Source organism: Mobula birostris, chromosome 16 (genome assembly GCF_030028105.1).
Source record: "Mobula birostris isolate sMobBir1 chromosome 16, sMobBir1.hap1, whole genome shotgun sequence".
Lineage (NCBI taxonomy): Eukaryota > Metazoa > Chordata > Chondrichthyes > Myliobatiformes > Myliobatidae > Mobula > Mobula birostris.
In genome coordinates this window covers 18,557,118-18,578,758 of record NC_092385.1, presented here as the reverse complement: position 1 = coordinate 18,578,758, position 21,641 = coordinate 18,557,118, and the positions used below count along the sequence as shown (strand labels likewise).

The following is a 21,641-nucleotide window of genomic DNA, read 5'->3' as shown; positions in this document are numbered from 1 at the left end:
TAAATGAAAGCATTTTGAAAATATGTTTCACATCTGGACATTGAGCAGATGTACAACTCCCCATTCTCCCATGCAAGACTGTCGTTAGTGGAGCAACATTCACATAGCAGTGAATTCATAGCATTCACATAGTATGATGCCATTATCAGATTTAAATGTTTTTGACAAATATTCATCAAGACTTAGCTAACAAACGGCAGTGTAATCTAAGAGGACTTGCGCTAAAATAATTTTTAAAATGCAGAATAGTAAAAGGAAATTAAATTAACCAATAAACCTCTCCATCTGATGTTTATTTTTAAAATGTATTGATATTTTCATTTAACCAGATCATCTGTATGGGATATATGTGTCAACAGAAAGATTTTTTTTTCTAATTATTTTCATTCCATTACATCATTTCGCATTAGATTTCAAAGCAAATAATTTCTCTGGTGATTAAGCTCAGGCCAATATTTTACATCCTTCATTGAGAGTTAGGATGACAAAGTTTCAGGAATTTGTGATTTTACATATTGGTCCCAGATGTGCATAGCTTTCTAAAGACATACAAATTCAAATTTGATTCATTCTTGCCATCCAAACTTATCTTATACGAAGGGTGATTGATAAGTTCGTGGCCTAAGGTAGACGGTATTGGTTAATTTTAGAAAACCTAGCACATTTATTTTTCCTACATTTACACACTTAGTCCAGCGGTCGTGGAGCATACGGATCCCTTCTTTGTAGAAGTCGATGTCTTGGACCTCCAGAAGTGCTCCACAGCAGAGGTGATTGATAAGTTCGTGGCCTAAGGTAGAAGGAGATGTTATTAACTTCAAACTTTCTGCATAATCACACAAAGAGTTGAACTACACATGCATGTAACGAGAGCTGTATAACTCATTCTCCTTCTACCTTAGGCCACAAACTTATCAATCACCCCTGCTGTGGACACTTTCTGGAGGTCCAAGATCCGTATGCTCCACGACCGCTGGACTAAGAGTGTACATGTAGAAGGGGACTATGTTGAAAAATCAATGTGCTAGGTTTTCTAAAATTGACTCCTTCTATCTTAGGTCACGAACTTATCAATCACCCCTCGTAAACTGAATAGAATTCAGAATATGCTAGAGGGCTGCTCAAATATTTAAATTATAAATACATTCAATTGTGGTGGATCCCAACTGCTTGATATTTAAATAAATTTAATTTGGGTTAGGTCTTTCTTAATAATGACCATAGAACAATTTAGAAAATCATAACTTGCGCATAATCGAAATGACTTTACAAATTAAACTTCCCCACTGGTCTGTGTTTCATGGCCAATGCAGAATTGCATCTTCAGTACATTAGCAGGATAGCTGATCTTATGGCTTGGCCAGTGCTGAGATTTCTGATATCAATGCTGTCAGTAAGTTTTTCTAGCTTAATAGTGGCAAATTGACAATTTCTGGAATTTGCCAAAAGCTCTGGACTAAAGGGTTTTTTTAAAATCTGCAGATGCTGGAAGACTGGAACAAAGGAACGGTGAATACTCAGTAAACTGTAAACACTCCGTAGGACAGCAACATCCGTCCACATGATGAGGCCAGGTTTGTGGTGGAGATAAATGAAACACCAAGCCTTCCATCTAGGGACTTTGTCGTCTTCCAGACTTAATAATGAACTTTACAAATTTAAGTTACTTGCATTCCCTGACTACATCAGAGTGGGCAACTTCTGATATAAGTATCAACCTGTGATATCAGTGCAGCCTATCTCTCTCTATTTTCATTTTTAAAATCTTTTTTATTAATTATTATTAAAGATCAACAAAAAAAATTAAGGTAATCAAGTCAATATGTCAATATGTACAATGATGAATTAAATTAGCAAATAACTGATTAACAAAGCTAAGCAATATATCAATAATAACAAGAAAAAATGAAGTGTTAAGAATATTTTTTTGGACGAAAAAAAGAAAGAAAAAAAAAGAACCCCTAGTAACTAAGAGGGAAAAAACCCTACTAACTAAAAAAAAGGGGAAAAAACCATCATACAGCCCTGCTATTAGCAATACAATAGAGATAAAAAAGTATAATCATCTTCTATCTGCCCCATTAACTTATTTTACCAGACAACTCATCCCACAGCATTTCTGGTCTCAGATTGTCACAGGTCATCCTTCAGATTGTCATCCCTCTCACCTCATCTCCTCCAAGAGGAACACAACCTTGTTGCAGGGTTTGGAGGCTGGTGTGCCTCATTGACCCGGGGGGCTATGTTGGCTGGAGTCAGGGCCTTGTGCTTTAGATCTTGTTGGGGTCACCCATACCAAGCAGGTCAGACTAAGAGTGGTCCACCAGTCCTCCTGGTTCAGGGGTTTAGCTCAGGGCTTCCAACCCTGACTGGTCAAAACAAAATCTTTATGGAAACGGCAACAAAGAATCCTATATCTGGGTGAGATGGTATTCCTGAATCTCTGCCTGGGACTAGGAACCCTGAACCACATCTGGGGCAGGATAGAGAAGATGGCTAAGGACAGATATGAAGGATCTTCACTGCTGCCCTAAACTCCAGCGGTGTAACAGACATTTGATGATGATGATCTCACTGCATCTGCGTAATTTAAAACTATCCTTTTAATCTCTCATTCCCAATTCCAACAAAAGTTCTCTGATCTGAGATGATAAATCTGACCTTCTGAATGATCTGCACCGAAATCCCGGTCCTTTATGACATGTATGTGGACAAATTTTAAGCAGGATTGAAGCTGCTAATTGTTCGGTTTATTTAATTTTAAAGAAATTACTTAACAGTAGTAGTGAGGTTGGGGATGGTATTAAACAGGAAATTAGAAATGTGTGCAATAAAGGAACAGCAGTTATAATGGGTGACTTCAATCTACATGTAGATTGGGTGAACCAAATTAGTAAGGGTGCTGAGGAAGAGGATTTCTTGGAATGTATGCGGGATGGTTTTCTGAACCAACATGTCGAGGAACCAACTAGAGAGCAGGCTATTCTAGACTGGGTATTGAGCAATGAGGAAGGGTTAATTAGCAATCTTGTCGTGAGAGGTCCCTTGGGTAAGAGTGACCATAATATGGTGGAATTCTTCATTAAGATGGAGAGTGACATAGTTAATTCAGAAACAAAGGTTCTGAACTTAAAGAAGGGTAACTTTGAAGGTATGAGACGTGAATTAGCAAAGGTAGACTGGCAAATGACACTTAAAGGGTTGACGGTGGATATGCAATGGCAAGCATTTAAAGATCGCATGGATGAACTACAACAATTGTTCATCCCAGTTTGGCAAAAGAATAAATCAAGGAAGGTAGTGCACCCATGGCTGACAAGGGAAATTAGGGATAGTATCAATTCCAAAGAAGAAGCATACAAATTAGCCAGAAAAAGTGGCTCACACCTGAGGACTGGGAGAAATTCAGAGTTCAGCAGAGGAGGACAAAGGGCTTAATTAGGAAGGGGAAAAAAGATTATGAGAGAAAACTGGCAGGGAACATAAAAACTGACTGTAAAAGCTTTTATAGATATGTGAAAAGAAAAAGATTGGTTAAGACAAATGTAGGTCCCCTACAGACAGAAACAGGTGAATTGATTATGGGGAGCAAGGACATGGCAGACCAATTGAATAATTACTTTGGTTCTGTCTTCACTAAGGAGGACATAAATAAACTTCCAGAAATAGTAGGGGACAGAGGGTCCAGTGAGATGGAGGAACTGAGTGAAATACATGTTAGTAGGGAAGTGGTGTTAGGTAAATTGAAGGGATTAAAGGTAGATAAATTCCCAGGGCCAGATGGTCTGCATCCCAGAGTGCTTAAGGAAGTAGCCCAAGAAATAGTGGATTCATTAGTGATAATTTTTCAAAACTCTTTAGATTCTGGACTAGTTCCTGAGGATTGGAGGGTGGCTAATGTAACCCCACTTTTTAAAAAAGGAGGGAGAGAGAAACCAGGGAATTATAGACCAGTTAGCCTAACATCGGTGGTGGGGAAACTGTTAGAGTCAGTTATCAAAGATGTGATAACAGCACATTTGCAAAGCAGTGAAATCATCGGACAAAGTCAGCATGGATTTGTGAAAGGAAAATCATGTCTGACAAATCTCATAGAATTTTTTGAGGATGTAACTAGTAGAGTGGATAGGGAAGAACCAGTGGATGTGGTATATTTGGATTTTCAAAAGGCTTTTGTCAAGGTCCCACACAGGAGATTAGAGTGCAAACTTAAAGCACACGGTATTGGGGGTAAGGTATTGATGTGGATAGAGAATTGGTTGGCAGACAGGAAGCAAAGAGTGGGAATAAATGGGACCTTTTCAGAATGGCGGGCAGTGACTAGTGGGGTACCGCAAGGCTCAGTGCTAGGACCCCAGTTGTTTACATTATATATTAATGACTTGGATGAGGGAATTAAATGCAGCATCTCCAAGTTTGCGGATGACACGAAGCTGGGCGACAGTGTTAGCTGTGAGGAGGATGCTAAGAGGATGCAGGGTGACTTAGATAGGTTAGGTGAGTGGGCAAATTCACGGCAGATGCAATTTAATGTGGATAAATGTGAGGTTATCCACTTTGGTGGCAAAAACAGGAAAACAGATTATTATCTGAATGGTGGCTGATTAGGAAAAGGGGAGGTGCAACGAGACCTGGGTGTCATTATACACCAGTCATTGAAAGTGGGCATGCAGGTACAGCAGGCGGTGAAAAAGGCGAATGGTATGCTGGCATTTATAGCGAGAGGATTCGAGTACAGGAGCAGGGAGGTACTACTGCAGTTGTACAAGGCCTTGGTGAGACCACACCTGGAGTATTGTGTGCAGTTTTGGTCCCCTAATCTGAGGAAAGACATCCTTGTCATAGAGGGAGTACAAAGAAGGTTCACCAGATTGATTCCTGGGATGGCAGGACTTTCATATGATGAAAGACTGGATGACCTAGGCTTATACTCGTTGGAATTTAGAAGATTGAGGGGGGATCTGATTGAAACGTATAAAGTCCTAAAGGGATTGGATAGGCTAGATGCTGGAAGATTGTTCCCGATGTTGGGGAAGTCCAGAACGAGGGGTCACAGTTTGAGGATAAAGGGGAAGCCTTTTAGGACTGAGATTAGGAAAAACTTCTTCACACAGAGAGTGGTGAATCTGTGGAATTCTCTGCCACAGGAAACAGTTGAGGCCAGTTCATTGGCTATATTTAAGAGGGAGTTAGATATGGCCCTTGTGGCTAAAGAGATCAGAGGGTATGGAGGGAAGGCTGGTGCAGGGTTCTGAGTTGGATGATCAGCAATGATCATACTGAATGGCAGTGCAGGCTCGAAGGGCCGAATGGCCTACTCCTGCACCTATTTTCTATGTTTTCTATTATCCACTCCAGCTTTATTTCTCGGCTGTTTAAGCCATAAATGTAGTTGAAGTCTTTGTAGAGACTCCAGAACATTCTGTACCCTTTACAAGATTTCTGGAATTCACACTTGGGACAAGACATGCCTAGCAGTTTCCTGGAATGTGTAATTTGATCCATTATGTTGAAGAGTAATTGGAATCTCTTTATATTGTATAATTTGATCCATCCATCGTCAGGGAAACTCCTGAGCTTAAACATAGAACATAAAACACAGAACATAGAATAGTACAGCACAGTACAGGCTCTTCAGCCCACATTGTGGTGCTGACCCTCAAACCCTGCCTCCCATATAACTCCAACTTAAATTCCTCCATATACCTGTCTAGTAGTCTCTTAAATTTCACTAGTGTATCTGTCTCCACCACTGACTCAGGCAGTGCATTCCACGCACCAACCACTCTGAGTAAAAAACCTTCCTCTAATATCCCCCTTGAACTTCCCACCCCTTACCTTAAAGCCATGTCCTCTTGTATTGAGCAGTGGTGCCCTGGGGAAGAGGCGCTGGCTATCCACTCTATCTATTCCTCTTAATATCTTGTTTACCTCTATCAGGTCTCCTCTCATCCTCCTTCTCTCCAAAGAGTAAAGCCCTAGCTCCCTTAATCTCTGATCCTAATCCATACTCTCTAAACCAGGCAGCATCCTGGTAAATCTCCTCTGTACCCTTTCCAATGCTTCCACATCCTTCCTATAGTGAGGCGACCAGAACTGGACACCGTACTCCAAGTGTGGCCTAACTAGAGTTTTATAGAGCTGCATCATTACATCACGACTCTTAAACTCTATCCCTCGACTTATGAAAGCTAACACCCCATAAGCTTTCTTAACTACCCTATCTACCCATGAGGCAACTTTCAGGGATCTGTAGACATGTACCCCCAGATCCCTCTGCTCCTCCACACTACCAAGTATCCTGCCATTTACTTTGTACTCTGCGTTGGAGTTTGTCCTTCCAAAGTGTACCACCTCACACTTCCCCGGGTTGAATTCCATCTGCCACTTGTCAGCCCACTTCTGCATCCTATCAATGTCTCTCTGCAATCTTTGACAGTCCTCTACACTATCCACAACACCATCAACCTATGTGTCAACTGCAAACTTGCCAACCCACCCTTCTACCCCCACATCACGAAAAAATAGAGGTCCTAGAATCGATCTTTCTGGGACGCTGCGAGTCACTACCCTCCAATTCGAATGTTCTCCCTCCACCACGACCCTCTGTTTTCTGCAGGCAAGCCAATTCTGAATCCACCTGGCCAAACTTCCCTGGATCCCATGCCTTCTGACTTTCTGAATAAGCCTACCGTGTGGAACCTTGTCAAATGCCTTACTAAAATCCATGTAGATCATATCCACTGCACTACCCTCATCTATATGCCTGATCACCTCTTCAAAGAACTCTATCAGGCTTGTTAGACACGATCTGCCCTTCACAAAGCTATGCTGACTGTCCCTGTTCAGACCATGATTCTCTAAATGCCCAGAGATCCTATCTCTAAGAATCTTTTCCAGCAGCTTTCCCACCTCAGACGTAAGGCTCACTGGTCTATAATTACCCAGACTATCCCTACTACCTTTTTTGAACAAGGAGACAACATTCGCCTCCTTCCAATCCTCCGGTACCATTCCCGTGGACAACAAGGACATAAAGATCCTAGCCAGAGGCTCAGCAATCTCTTCTCTCGCCTCGTGGAGTAGCCTGGGAATATTCCGTCAGGCCCTGGGGACTTATCTGTCCTAATGTATTTTAACAACTCCAACACCTCCTCTCCCTTAATATCAACATGCTCCAGAACATCAACCTTACTCATATTGTCCTCACCGTCATCAAGTTCCCTCTCATTGGTGAATACCAAAGAGAAGTATTCATTGAGGAACTCGCTCACTTCCACAGCCTCCAGGCACATCTTCCCACCTTTATCTCTAATCAGTCCTACCTTCACTCCTGACATCCTTTTGTTCTTCACATAATTGAAGAATGCCTTGGGGTTTTCCTTTACCCTACTCGCCAAGGCTTTCTCATGCCCCCCTTCTTACTCTCCTCAGCCCCTTCTTAAGCTCCTTTCTTGCTTCCCTATATTCCTCAATAGACCCATCTGATCCTTGCTTCCTATACCTCATGTATGCTGCCTTCTTCCACCTGACTAGATTTCCCACCTCCACTTGTCACCCATGGTTCCTTCACCCTACCATTCTTTATCTTCCTCACCGGGACAAATTTATCCCTAACATCCTGCAAGAGATCCCTAAACATCGACCAGATGTCCATAGTACATTTCCCTGCAAAACTATCATCCCAATTCACACCCGCAAGTTCTAGCCTTATAGCCTCATAATTTGCCTTTCCCCAATTAAAAATTTTCCTGTCCTCTTTGATTCTATCCTTTTCCATGATAATTATAAAGGCCAGGGAGCGGTGGTCACTGTCCCCCAGATGCTCACCCACTGAGAGACCTGTGACCTGACCCAGTTCATTACCTAGTACTAGATCTAGTATGGCATTCCCCCTGGTCGGCCTATCCACATACTGTGACAGGAATCCATCCTGGATACACTTAACAAATTCTGCCCCATCTAAACCCTTGGAACTAATCAGGTGCCAATCAATATTAGGGAAGTTAAAGTCACCCATGATAACAACCCTGTTACTTTTGCACCTTTCCAAAATCTGCCTCCCAATCTGCTCCTCGGTATCTCTGCTGCTACCAGGGGGCCTGCAGAATACTCCCCATAGAGTAACTGCTCCCTTCCAGTTCCTGACTTCTACCTATACTGACTCAAAAGAGGATCCTGCTACATTACCCACCCCTTCTGTAGCTGTAATAGTATCCCTGATCAGTAATGCCACCCATCCCATCCCTTCTAAAGCACCGAAACCCAGGAACATTGAGAATCCATTCCTGCCTTGGTGCTAGTCAAGTCTGAATACAGAAACCAAATTTCTGTATTCAAATAACAATGTGCATGCATACATAAGACATTGAAAAATTGCAAATTTTGACAAGGTGACAATGTCATACACAAATTAACCCTGAAGTAGATTAGAAAGACTATAATCTAGTCTGAATTAAACCCATTGCTTTTATTCAACAGACAAAAGTGCTGGAGGAATTCAGGGAGCAGGGATGGGGGTGGGGGGAAGAGGAGGAAGTGAGATGATGGTTTCAGACAGTATGTATGGGGGAATGACTTTTTTCATTGATGGATTGGAATTCTCTGGAGTTGGCAGTGTAATCACTATCCTTTCTCTAAAATCAGTATTGTTATCACTGTATGTTTCCCAATGTCAGGAAGAGACCAACAAACAAATTGACAGTGTGGGCACACCACAAATGCTGAACTTTGTAGTGTGAGTGCAGCGTCATCACAGAATCAGTGACGGTAGTCCCGTTTTATTAATTCATTCATGGGACTTGGATGTCACTGGTAAAGCCACAATTATCATCCACCCCTGATTGTCCCTGAACTGAGGAGGCAGACAAGGGTCACCTAAATTTGTTAATCCTGAGTCATATAAGGCTAGGTCAGGACAGCAGTTGTCTTTCACTAAAGGAAATTATCAAACTAGATGACTTTTTACAAAATCCAGTCGTTTCATGCCTCCAAGATGACCCTGACTTTATTGTGGTTTGGAGGCTTGTGTGCCTCAATGACCTGGACAGCTATGCTGGCTAGAGCCAGGGCTTTATGCTTTGCCTCTTGGTAGCGCCACCTATGCCAAACAGGTCAAAGGGTAGAGGCCAGACTAGGAGTGATCCACCGGTCCTCCAGGTTTGGGGGGTTCAGCCCAGGGCTAACAACCCTGACTAGTAAAACAAAATTGTTATGGAAACAGCAATGAAGAATCCTGCTACATCTGAGGGTGACGGTATTCCTGAGTCTCCACCCAGAATTTACATTTCTGACAGTAGTGAAAACCTAGCTACTGGCACGATGAGGAAAATGGTCAGAGATGGAGGAATTTCCTTGCTGCCCTAAATGCTTGCAATTAGTATTCCCTGAAATCAATCATGGAAAAGTTGTCTGTTCTCTAAACACAAAAGTGTGCACTGAATACATTTGTGAACTTCACAAGTTCGATAACTGCTTGTACTCTGAACCTCAGTGATCTCAGTGCTTTCTCTAGTTTCAACTGTGTGACTGTGCCCTAAGCTTGACAAATCAAGTCCATTCTCTAAATTCATAAGACCATAAGACATAGGAGCAGAATTAGGCCATCTGGCCCATCGAATCTGCTCCACCATTCAATCATGGTTGATCCTTTTTTCTCCTCTTCCTCAACCCCAGTTCCCGGCCTTCTCCCCGTAACCTTTGATGCCATGTCCAATCAAGAACCTATCAATCTCTGCCTTAAATACACCCAACAGCCTGGCCTCCAGAGCTGCATGTGGCAACAAATTCCACAAATTCACCACCCTTTGGCTAAAGAAATTTCTCTGCATCTCTGTTTTGAAAGGGCACCCCACTGTCCTGAGGCTATGCCCTCTTGTCTGAGACTCTCCCACCATGGGAAACATCCTTTCCACATCTACTCTGTCTGGGCTTTCCAACATTCCAAAGGTTTCAATGAGATGCCCCCCTCATCCTGAATTCCAGCGAGTACAGACCCAGAGTCATCAAACGTTCCTCGTATGATAACCCTTTCATTCCTGGAATCATCTTTGTGAACCTCCTCTGGACCCTCTCCAATGCCAGCACGTCTTTTCTAGGCCCAAAACTGTTCACAAAACTCAAGGGAGGCCTCACCAATTCACTTCCATGAGTGGCTTGAATTCCTGCTGTGTCTCCTGCAAAATTACCAACTCCAATTTTAAATTCTTCTTGGTGTTAACTCTTGTGTTGCTCTGCAATCCTACAGTCAGTTCACTCCATTGTGGAGGAATGTTGATCCCAAGAATCTCATCTTGAATAAGTATAGCATCCCACTGTTCCTGTCTTTGTCCATTGGGAATATGGTAAAGCTATTGTCTAAACATATTGAAATCACCAGTGACCTGATGAATGTTGTGGGTTGCTAAATAGGAGCCCTTTCGCGCTTTCACTGCTCAAGAAACCATGGTTATCATTGACTGTAAGACATAGGAGCAGTATTAGGCCATTCAGCCCATTGAATCTGCTCTGCCTTTTCAGCATGGCTGGATTTATTATTCCTCTCAACCCCAATCTCCAGCCATCACTCCAAAACCCTTGACGCCCATTCTAACCAAGAACCTGTCAACCTCCGCTTTAAATCTACCCAATGATTTGGCCTCCACGGCCGTCTGTGGCAATGAATTCCACAGATTCACCACCCTCTGGCTGAAGAAATTCATCCTCATTTCTGTTCTAAAGGGACGTCCTTGTATTCTGAGACTGTGCTTTCTGGCCCTAGACCCCACCTCTGTAGGACACGTCCTCTTCATGTCCACGGTCTGGTGTGGTCAACAGATTTGTTTAATACCTGGGGAAAAGCAAGCTGCTGCACATTCTTGGGAATTCCTGTCATCTCCGGGGTTACTGACAAACAGAGAGATATATGGGTGAATTCCACCAAAGGTGCTTAAACAGAAAATTAAACTCGTTTTCAGTAGGGGGAAGTGCATGAAGAAAAGGGGTGGTTCAGTGGTGAAAAGTTGCTGCTGCTGCTTCACGGCTCCAGTGGCCCTGAGTTCAATCCTGACCTCAGTGCTATCTGTGTGTAGTTTATATGTTCTTGCTGTGACCAAGTGGGTTTCCCCGGGTACCTGGTTTCCCCCTGGGTATCTGGTTTCCTCCCACTGTTAGATTAGTTGGTGACTTTAAATTTCCCCTAGTATAGGCAGGTGGCAGCAGAATCGGGGAACATACAGGAAAAAATATGTTATAGGGAATCAGTGGGGTATAGGCTAGATGGGAGTACTGTGCAAGCTGGCACAGACTTAATAGGCAAATTGTCTCCTTCTATGTCAGAATATAATATGAGAAAACTGAAAAAGAGAATGCAGCTATCTAAAATCTATCTGGTAAAATAATGTGCCACGCTATGAAAAGCAACTAGAATCAGAGACATACAGATTAGAAACCAGTCCTTTGGATCAACGGGTCCATGGCAACCAAGTTGCTGACCTGAGCTAGTCCAATTAGTCTGCATTTGGCCCATATCCTCTAAACTTGGACTTCCCAACCTGGGTCCACAGACCCCTGGGTAGGGCTCCATAGCCTAAAAAACATAGAAACATAGAAAGCATAGAAAAACATACAGCACAATACAGGCCCTTCGGCCCACAAAGCTGTGCTGAACATTTCCCTACCTTAGAATTACCTAGGCTTTACCCATAGCCCTCTATTTTTCTAAGCTCCATGTAGCCATCCAGGAGTCTCTAAAAAGACCCTATTGTTTCCGCCTCCACCACCGCCGACAGCAGCCCATTCCACGCACTCACTGCTCTGCGTTAAAAACTTACCCCTGACATCTCCTCTGTACCTACTTCCAAGCACCTTAAAACTATGCCCTCTCATGCTAGCCATTTCAGCCCTGGGGAAAAGCCTCTGACTATCCACATAATCAATGCCTCTCATTATCTTGTACACCTTTATCAAGTCAGTTCTATCCTCTGTCGCTCCAAGGAGAAAGGCCGAGTTCACGCAACCTATTCACATAAGGCATGCTCCCCAATCCAGGCAACATCCTTGTAAATCTCCTCTGCACCCTTTCTATGGGTTCCACATCCTTCCTGTAGTGAGGCGACCAGAATTGAGCACAGTACTCCAAGTGGGGTCTGACCAGGGTCCTATATAGCTGCAACATTACCTCTCGGCTCTGAAACTCAATCCCACGATTGATGAAGGCCAATGCACTGTATGCCTTCTTAACCACAGAGTCAACCTGTGAAGCAGCTTTGAGTGTCCTATGGACTCGGACCCCAAGATCCCTCTGATCCTCTACATTCACTGCGAAGAGTCTTACCATTAATACTATATTCTGCCATCATATTTGACCTACCAAGATGAACCACCTCACACTTATCTGGGTTGAACTCCATCCGCCACTTCTCAGTCCAGTTTTGCATCCTATTGATGTCCCGTTGTAACCTCTGACAGCCCTCCACACTATCCACAACACACCCAACCTTTGTGTCATCAGCAAATTTACTAACCCATCCCTCCACTTCCTCATCCAGGTCATTTATTAAAATCACGAAGAGTAGGAGTCCCAGAACAGATCCCTGAGGCACCCCACTGGTCACCGACTTCCATGCAGAATATAACCCATCTACAACCACTCTTTGCCTTCTGTGGGCAAGCCAGTTCTGGATCCACAAAGCAATGTCCCCTTGGATCTCATGCCTCCTTACTTTCTCAATAAGCCTTGCATGGACTATCGTATCAAATGCCTTGCTAAAATCCATATATACTACATCTACGGCTCTACCTTCATCAATGTGCTTAGTCACATCCTCAGAAAAATCAACCAGGCCCGTAAGGCATGCCCTGCCTTTCACAAAGCCATTCTGACTATTCCTAATCATTTTATGCCTCTCCAAATGTTCATAAATCCTGCCTCTCAGGATCTTCTCCATTAACCTACCAACCACTGAAGTGAGACTCACTGGCCTATAATTTCCTGGGATATCCCTACTCCTTTTATTGAATAAGGAAACAACATCTGCAACCCTCCAATCCTCCAGAACCTCTCCCGTCCTCACTGATGATGCAAAGATCATTTGCCAGAGGCTCAGCAATCTCATCCCTAGCTTCCCACAGTAGCCTGAGGTACATCCCATCTGGTTCAGGTGGCTTACCCAACTTGATGCTTTCCAAAAGTTCCAGCACATCCTCTTTCTTAATATCTACATTGTCACGCTTATCAGTCCACTGCAAGTCATCCCTACAATCGCCAAGATCCTTTTCCGTAGTGAATACTGAAGCAAAGTATTCATTAAGTACCTCTGCTATTTCCTCTGGTTCCATACACACATTTCCATTGTCACACTTGATTGACCCTATTCCTATCCTCTTGGTTTTAACATACTTGTAGAATGCCTTGGGGTTTTCCTTAATCCTGTCCACCAAGGCCTTCTCATGGCCCTTTCTGGTTCTCCTAAATTCATTCTTAAGCTCCTTCCTGCTAGCCTTATAATATTCTAGATTCATATCATTACCTATTTTTTTGAACCTTTTGTAAACTCTTCTTTTTTTCGTGACTAGATTTACAACAGCTTTTGTGCACCACAGATCTTGTGCCATACTTCCTTTTCCATGTTTCATTGGAACATACCTACTCAGAACCCCACGCAAAAACCCCTGAATATTTGCCACATTTCTTCGGTACGTTTCCCTGAGAACATCTGTTTCCAACTTATGCTTCCAAATTCCTGCCTCATATTTCCCCTTACTCCAATTAAATGTTTCCCTAACTTGTCTGTTCCTATCCCTCTCCAATGCTATGGTAAAGGAGGTAGAATTATGATCACTATCTCCAAAATGCTCTCTCACTGAGAGACCTGACACCTGACCAGGTTCATTTCCCAATACTGTACCAGATCAAGTACAGCCTCTCCTCTTGTAGGCTTATCTACATATTGTGTCAAGAAACCTTCCTGAACACACCTAACAAACTCTTCCCCATCTAAACCTCTCACTCTTGGGAGATGCCAATCAATATTTGGGAAATTAAAATCTCCCACAACAACCCTGTTGTTATTACTCCTTTCCAGAATCTGTCTCCCTATCTGCTCCTCGATGTCCCTGTTACTATTGGGTGGTCTATAAAAAACACCCAGTGGAGATATTGACCCCTTTCTATTCCTAACTTCCACCCACAGAGACTCCATAGACAACCCCTCCATGACTTCCTCCTTTTCTGCAGCCATGACACTATCTCTGATCAACAGTGCCAAGCCCCCACCCCTTTTGCCTCCCTCCCTATCCTTTCTGAAACAGCTAAAGCCTGGCACTTGAAGTAGTCATTCCTGCCCCTGCACCATCCAAGCCTCTGTAATGGCCACAACATCATAGATCCAAGTGTTGATCCACGCTCTGAGCTCATCCGCTTTATTCATAATACTCTTCGCATTAAAATAGACACATCTCAAACCATCGGACTGGGTGCTCCCTTCTCTATCACCTGCCTATCCTCTCTTTCGCACTGTCTCTAAACTTTCTCTATTTGTGAGCTAACCTCCCTTTCCTCCGCCACTTCAGTTCGGTTCCCACCCCCCAGAAATTCTAGTTTAAACTCTCCCCAGTAGCCTTAGCAAACCTTGCTGCCAGGATATTGGTCCCCCTTGGATTCAAGTGCAACCCGTCCTTTTAGTACAGGTCACACCTGCCCCAGTAGAGATCCCAGTGATCTAGAAATCTGAATCCCTGCCCCCGCTCCAACCCCTCAGCCACGCATTTATTCTCCACCTCATTCTATTCCTATACTCACTGTCACATGGCACAGGCAGTATCCCGAGATTACTACCTTTGAGGTCCTGCTTCTCAGCTTCTTTCCGAACTCCCTGTAGTCTGTTTTCAGGACCTTCTCCCTTTTCCTACCTATGTCGTTGGTACCAATATGTACCATGACCTCTGGCTCTTCTCCTTCCCACTTCAGGATATCGTGGACGTGATCAGAAACATCCCGGACCCTGGCACCTGGGAGGCAAACTTCCATCTGCGTTTCTTTCCTGCGTCCACAGAATCGCCTATCTGACCCTCTAACTATAGAGTTCCCTATCACTGCTGCCATCCTCTTCCTTTCCCTACTTTTCTGAGCCACAGGGCCAGACTCTGTGCCAGAGGCACAACCACTGTTGCTTCCCCCAGGTAGGCCGTCCCCACCAACAGTACTCAAGCAGGAATACTTATTGTTAAGGGGGACAGCCACTGGGGTACTCTCTAGTACCTGCTTCTTACCCTTCCCTCTCCTGTTATCCACTTCTCTGTCTCCTGTGGTCCCGGGGTGACTACCTGCCTATAGCTCCTCTCTATCACCTCCTCACTCTCCCTGACCAGACGAAGGTCATCGAGCTGCAGCTCCAGTTCCCTAACACGGTCTCTAAGGAGCTGCAGCTCGACACATCTGGTGCAGATGTGGTCGTCCGGGATGCCGGGAGTCTCTAGGACTTCCACATCTGACACTAAGCAGAGAAAACTGGCCTCACACACATACTCTCTGTCTTTATTTTAAACAGATAGCCTACCTGGCCTCAACCCTATTTCACCTCGACCCGTCGAGCCAAAGCCTTCCTACTCTGTCTCCCACTACTCCGTGGCCTGCTCCTCCGACGCCCACTCTGTAAATCTATCTTCCTTTTAAACTTTTCCCACTGTTCTCACTGGTCGACCTCCACGCACTTGCGTAGTCATGCCCCGTTCAAACTGCTAAAGAAGAAATAACCGTAACCTTCTCAACTCTGCTCGCTTTTAAACTCTTCCCGCTGTTCTCACTGGCCGATCTCCATGCGCTTGCGCAGTTGTGCCTCGTTCAAACTGCCGAAGAAATAACCGTCATCTTCCCAACTCTGCTCGCTTTTAAACTCTTCCCGCTGTTCTCACTGGCCGACCTCCACGCACTTGCACAGTCGTGCCCCGTTCAAACTGCCGAAGAAATAAAGGTTGAGAATCCCCGCTCTAAACCTTTCCTCTCCATGCACCTGTCCAAATGCATTATCGTTATTGCACTTGCTTCCAACGCTTCTTCTGGCAACTCTTTCTATTTACTTACTTCGACAGTGTGTGAAAAAAGTTGCCCCTCAGCTCCCTTTCAAACCTTTCCCCTTTCATGTTAAACTTACATCATCTGGTTTTAGGCTTCCCTACTTTGGGAAAACGACTGTGACCATCCCCCTTTTGTATGCACGTTATTCCATAAACCTTTATAAGGACACAGCTCAGCCCCCTTTACTCCAGCTTGTCCAATCCCTCCCCATATCTCAAGCCCTCAAGTCCTGGCAACATCTTTGTGAATCCGTTCTGCTTTCACTCTCAATTACATCTTCCTATAGTGTGGCAAGCAGAACTACACACAGTCTCACCAACATGTTGAACATCTGTAACATGACTGCTGTACTCAGTGTCCCAACGCTGAAAGCAAACATTGCCATACAACTTTTTAACCACCCTGTCTATCTGCGTCGGCCACTTTCACTGAACTATGAAATTGTACTCCATCTATCTATTCTACAACGCTCCACAGAGCCTTACCATTCACTGTGTGTGCCCGGCCCTGGATTTAACTTCCAAATAAATGCACCGCTTTGCACACATCTGAGTTAAATTCCATCTGCTGTTCCTTTGACCACTTGTCCCAGGTGAACTAGATCCTATTGTAATCTTAGACAATCCTTATCACTGTCTACCACACCACCTATTTTGTTGTCACCCACAAACTTACTATTCATGCCGCATATTATCCCAATTGTTCACCTGACAGGTAACGGGGGGACTGAGGACTGATCCCTACAGCACAGCACCAGCGGTCGCAGGTCTCCAATCGGGAAAAAACAATCCCTCTGCTACCACCCCAGTTCCTTCTACTTGGCCAGTTTTGTCTCCAAGCTCACTCTGGACCCTATTTCCTGCATCCCTCATACCCCTCAAGGGATTTGCTAGATCTCAGCTGTCCAAACCAAATACCCGTATATATCTCCTTTGTCCTGAACAGAGCTTCAACATCCCCTTTCAGACCAGGGTTTCCCAGTTTTGCCTGTCTCCACAACAGGAAAGTCTGGCCCTGAACCCTCTCTGTCTCACTTTTAAAAGCCCCTTACTTGCTAGATATAACTTTTCCTGCAAACAGCCTCTTCTTTGCATGTTCCTGTCTAAGATCACCAGAAGTAACCTGGCCCCAATTTCTTAGTCATCCTTCTAATCCATTGGCACTATTCACCAAAGGCAGAAAATAGGGCTCATGAATCATAGGATATGGTTCAGGTTTCTTATCTAGAAAATTTTACCAGGACAGTGCCTCAAGAAAGCATCATCCATCATTAAGGACTCTCACCATCCGAGATATGCCTTCTTCTCATTACTACCATCAGGGAGGAGGTATCTGATTACACATACACAACATTTTAGGAACAGGTTTTTCCCCGCTTCCATCAGATTTATGAATGGCCCACCAACACCATCTTGCTTTTCTTTGTTTGCACTACTACTTACTATAGTAATTTTTTATGGCTGCACTGTACAGCTGCAACAAAACAATTTTCATGTCTGATGTCAATGATAATAAACTTAATTCTGATTCTTTCTCTGAAATCATGCTGCCTAAAATGGTCTCAAAGCAGCTTCTGGTTTTCTAGTGTATTATAGTTCCCAGGGATTTACCACACACAGCGAAGAATTAGAATGCCTCAATCCTAATAGTGTAATTTTAGACCTTCAAATGAACCTGTATTGTGCTACAATTGAAAACCTAGACAAAGGGCAACATGACTTGAACACCAGATAAAATCATCTTTATGTTCCTGGAACGGAGTAGATGCAAAGTTCATTAACCATAGCACTATCTGGTTCCCACTCATGAGATCAAAAAAGGAGAAAGTACACTCTTTGTCAGTTTCTCAGAAGTTGGTCATGTACTATCGTCCACTCGACATTAACAATCATTGGGACAACACGGTAGTGTAGTGGTTAGCTCAATGCTTTACAGTACCTGCCACTTGGATTCAATCCCCGCCACTACCTGTAAGGAATTAGTATGTTCTCCCTGTGTCCACGTGGGTTTCCTCCGGGTGCTCCATTGTTTCCTCCCACAGTCCAAAGACCTACCAATTGGTAGATTAATAGATCATTACAAATTGTCCCGTGTTTAGACTAGGGTTAAATTAGGTTTTGCTGGGCAATGCAGTATGAAGGGCCAAAAAGACCCATTCCACACTATATCTCAATAAATAAATAAATAAATAAATAAATAATCTTAGAAATTATAGCATTTAAGATCATTTGGATATTTCCAGGTCATTCTAAGGGCATTCCAGTTCAATTTTTTGCTCTACTCCCAAAAGCCTTGCAAATCCTTTGCTTTAAAACACTTATCCAATTCCCTTTTGAAAGTCACAAATAAATCTGCTTCCATCATGCTTTCTGACAGCACATTCCAGATCATAACAAATCATTGTGCAAGATAAACATTTCCATTGTTGCCAATCACTTTAAATCTGTGGTTTTCAAATCTTCTGCCAGATTCAGTTTATTTACTTTGGCTCGAACACTTCATGACTCTGAATTATTTTTGCAGTTCTTTCTGGTCATAGAAGAACCAGAGTTTTACTTCTGTCTCTTTATCTGTATCTCTTCCTTATAAGGTAGAATAATAATTGCATCATCCCATGGGGGAGATAATTGCTTCCTCCACAGGACCATCACTGTCATTTAAAAATATTAAAACATGCACTTTTAAGTTAGACATGAGGAAATCTGCAGATGCTGGAATTTCAAGCAACACACATAAAACTTGCCGGTGAACGCAGCAGGCCAGACAGCATCTATAGGAAGAAGTACAGTCGACGTTTCAGGCCGAAACCCTTCGTCCTGACCAAGGATCATTTTTAAAATTTAAAAAATTTTCTTTTAAACAGCACCAGCATCTTTTATGTGCATTTTTTAAAATTAGATGAAGGTTTCAATATATGGCCTTCATAGGTCACTTCAGATCTCTCTTTCATTCATTATGTGCCATCGTGTATGACATGGGCGATCATGGTCTTTCCATGACCATGATTGTTCTTGCAAATGTTTCTACAGAAGTGGTTTGCCATTGCCTTCTTCTGGGCAGTGTCTTTACAAGACGGGTGACACCAGCCATTATATTCAGAGATTGTCTGCCTGGCATCAGCAGTCCCATAACCAGGACTTGTGATATGCACCGGCTGCACATACGACCATCCACCACCTGCTCACATGTGTCCCTGATCAGGGCTAAGGGGTGCTACACCTTGCTCAAGGGTGATCTGCAGGCTAGCAGAGGGAAGGAGTACCTCACACCTCCTTTGACACAGATGAATCTCCACCCCACCCTCTGACTAAACCTCTACTACATATAAAACTATGCACATTCCAACAGAACATAAAAAGAAGAGCACAAACAAATGATAAACTACAGCTGCAAGAAAACCCTGAAAATTCCTGGTTCAGGACCTGAATTCAGATTTCCCATGTTGAATAAGGAAGCAGTAATGAGGCAATTGTAGCATTACTATGATTTGAGATAGATGGCAACATATTAAGGGAAAGTAACGAAAATAATTTGAATTGAATTCTTTTCCCTGTTATTGGGTAATTTTAAAGGCCTAAATTTTATTTAAATCTGGGAATCTGAAGGGAAGGGTAAATACCTACACAGTGCAAGGCAGGGCCAGGGTTGAAATTTTCTTTTAAATAGTCATATGCTCCGGGAATGGTGCAGATTTTATGAAACATTGACCCTCTTCCACCTTGAGCAACAGTATGCCTACATTACCAACCACCATTAAGGATAAACTCATCCATGGATTTTATCTCATGCCTTCACGATCATTTCTAGTTTTATAACAAAAAAGTTGCACACTCTATTGTGCTTCTTTCTCAGATTGAGGGCAGCATTTACAAGCTGTATTTCTTTGCCCTTGACTTTACAATGCAGATGGTTTCAAAATGATGTATATAGAAGTTCCCACGTTTCTGACTCAGCAATGATGATAGAACAATGGCGAATCCTTATATCAGAATGCTACAATATTTGAAGCAGAATTGTGAAGTTATGGCTTCCCTTGGCTTTGTTGCTCATGTCCTTGGTGGTAAATAATCAGGATGAGATCTACTGTTATAGATTGTCATCGTCATAGGCTGCAGCCACAGCATGCTGATGATGGAATAATTCCGGCAGCAGTCACTACATCCCAGCAGGCTACACTTCCTGGACAGTGTTGTGCCTCCTGAGTGCTGTGGTTGCAATTTTCCAGGAAAACTCATTTCTAAAGCTTCACATTCCTGGCTCCTTTACAGAGAGTGAGAAATCATGAGATTCATGAATTATTACAGAAGATCCAGGTTTTGCCCTGCATTTGTAGCCATATGGTTCACGTCCCATACATACAGCTCTTTTTAACCTGTGTATCACGTGGCACTACAAACTGTAACTAATGATTCTCATTTTAATTTATTTTGTGCATTGCTTTAGGAAATATATATTTCAGAAAAGATGGTAGAATTTGTATCTAATGGGTAAGACGAAATACATGAGAAAATAACTTGTTACTTCAGGGTGCATTATAATAAATCAATGAGGGTTAAAAACTTTCTCCATTTCATCAGGACGACACTTCCAAAGTATCTTACTGATCAGAAAGCATTTGTACATGTCAAAGGGACATAAATGGCACTATGTTCAGCTAACCCTTCATTTTGTTTGAGTTACTTCATGTTGCTGGTTCTAAAAAGTCACAGAACTAAGAATTCCTACTCATAATCAAATTAATCAATGCAAGATTGTATAAATGCAATATAAGGTCATTGAAAACAGCATAGAGTCAGACCATATCTGCCCAACTCTTCCGTGCTGATAAAGATACCTGAGCTAGTCCCACTTGCCTGCATTTGGCCGAAAAGCCTCCAAACTATTCCCACCCATGTACCTGTCCAAATGTCCTTTGAATGCTGTAAATGTTCCTACTGTGGTAGCTTGTTGCATATCCTCACCACCCTCCGTATCCCCTCAAGTCCCCGAATGTAGTCAGTGCAATGCCTGTGGGTACATCTCTGACTGGATGTCAAAACTTTGATTTCTTGCTGCACCATTCTTTTGAGGGTGTGTTGGAAATGTATGTGAATTCTATTTTACAAATTAAAAGCATTTTGAAAGACATTATTCAGTCCTGGCAATGCCCACTCATCAGCGAAGAGAACTGGCAGTCAAAAATGAAGGACAAGAGTAAATCAAACCAGAATGTGTGTCCACTGCTTCCAGAACCATTGGACAGCTGATGAAGATGTTGAGATATAAACTTACATCGGTAAGCAGGTTAAGGTGCTCTGAAACTTCCAAACCACCACAAAAGTGTACACCTGCTTATCCACAAAAGTTTATATCTCAACATCTTCATCAGCCACCCAACTAGTGTAAACTTGTTCAAGGAAAACTAAAATGCAGCCAAAGCATTTTTGAGCTATTTAGGAACTCTTCCCTTATTCCTGTTTCAAAATGTCCAAGACCAAACATGGAGCAGATTTGTAGCAACGTTTTCATTCAAATGAATGCATCAAGTTGGGACCTAATGAAGCTGAAGCACTGAATGAGCATTTAGTGAATGTCAAACTGCAAACCA

General features: G+C 43.0%; 1 protein-coding gene across 2 annotated transcripts in view; it reads right to left on the bottom strand.

Moving 5' to 3' along the window:
• The window catches only part of hdac11 (histone deacetylase 11), a 161,542-nt gene that overhangs the window by 14,223 nt on the left and 125,678 nt on the right, over positions 1-21,641 (bottom strand). The window contains exon 10 of one of the 2 annotated variants that reach the window (XM_072280368.1): positions 688-790. In XM_072280368.1, the coding sequence (XP_072136469.1) occupies positions 688-790 (103 nt within the window). Of the gene's footprint in view, positions 1-309; positions 791-21,641 lie in introns of those variants that run through there. The other variant, XM_072280367.1, reaches the window with a different exon arrangement.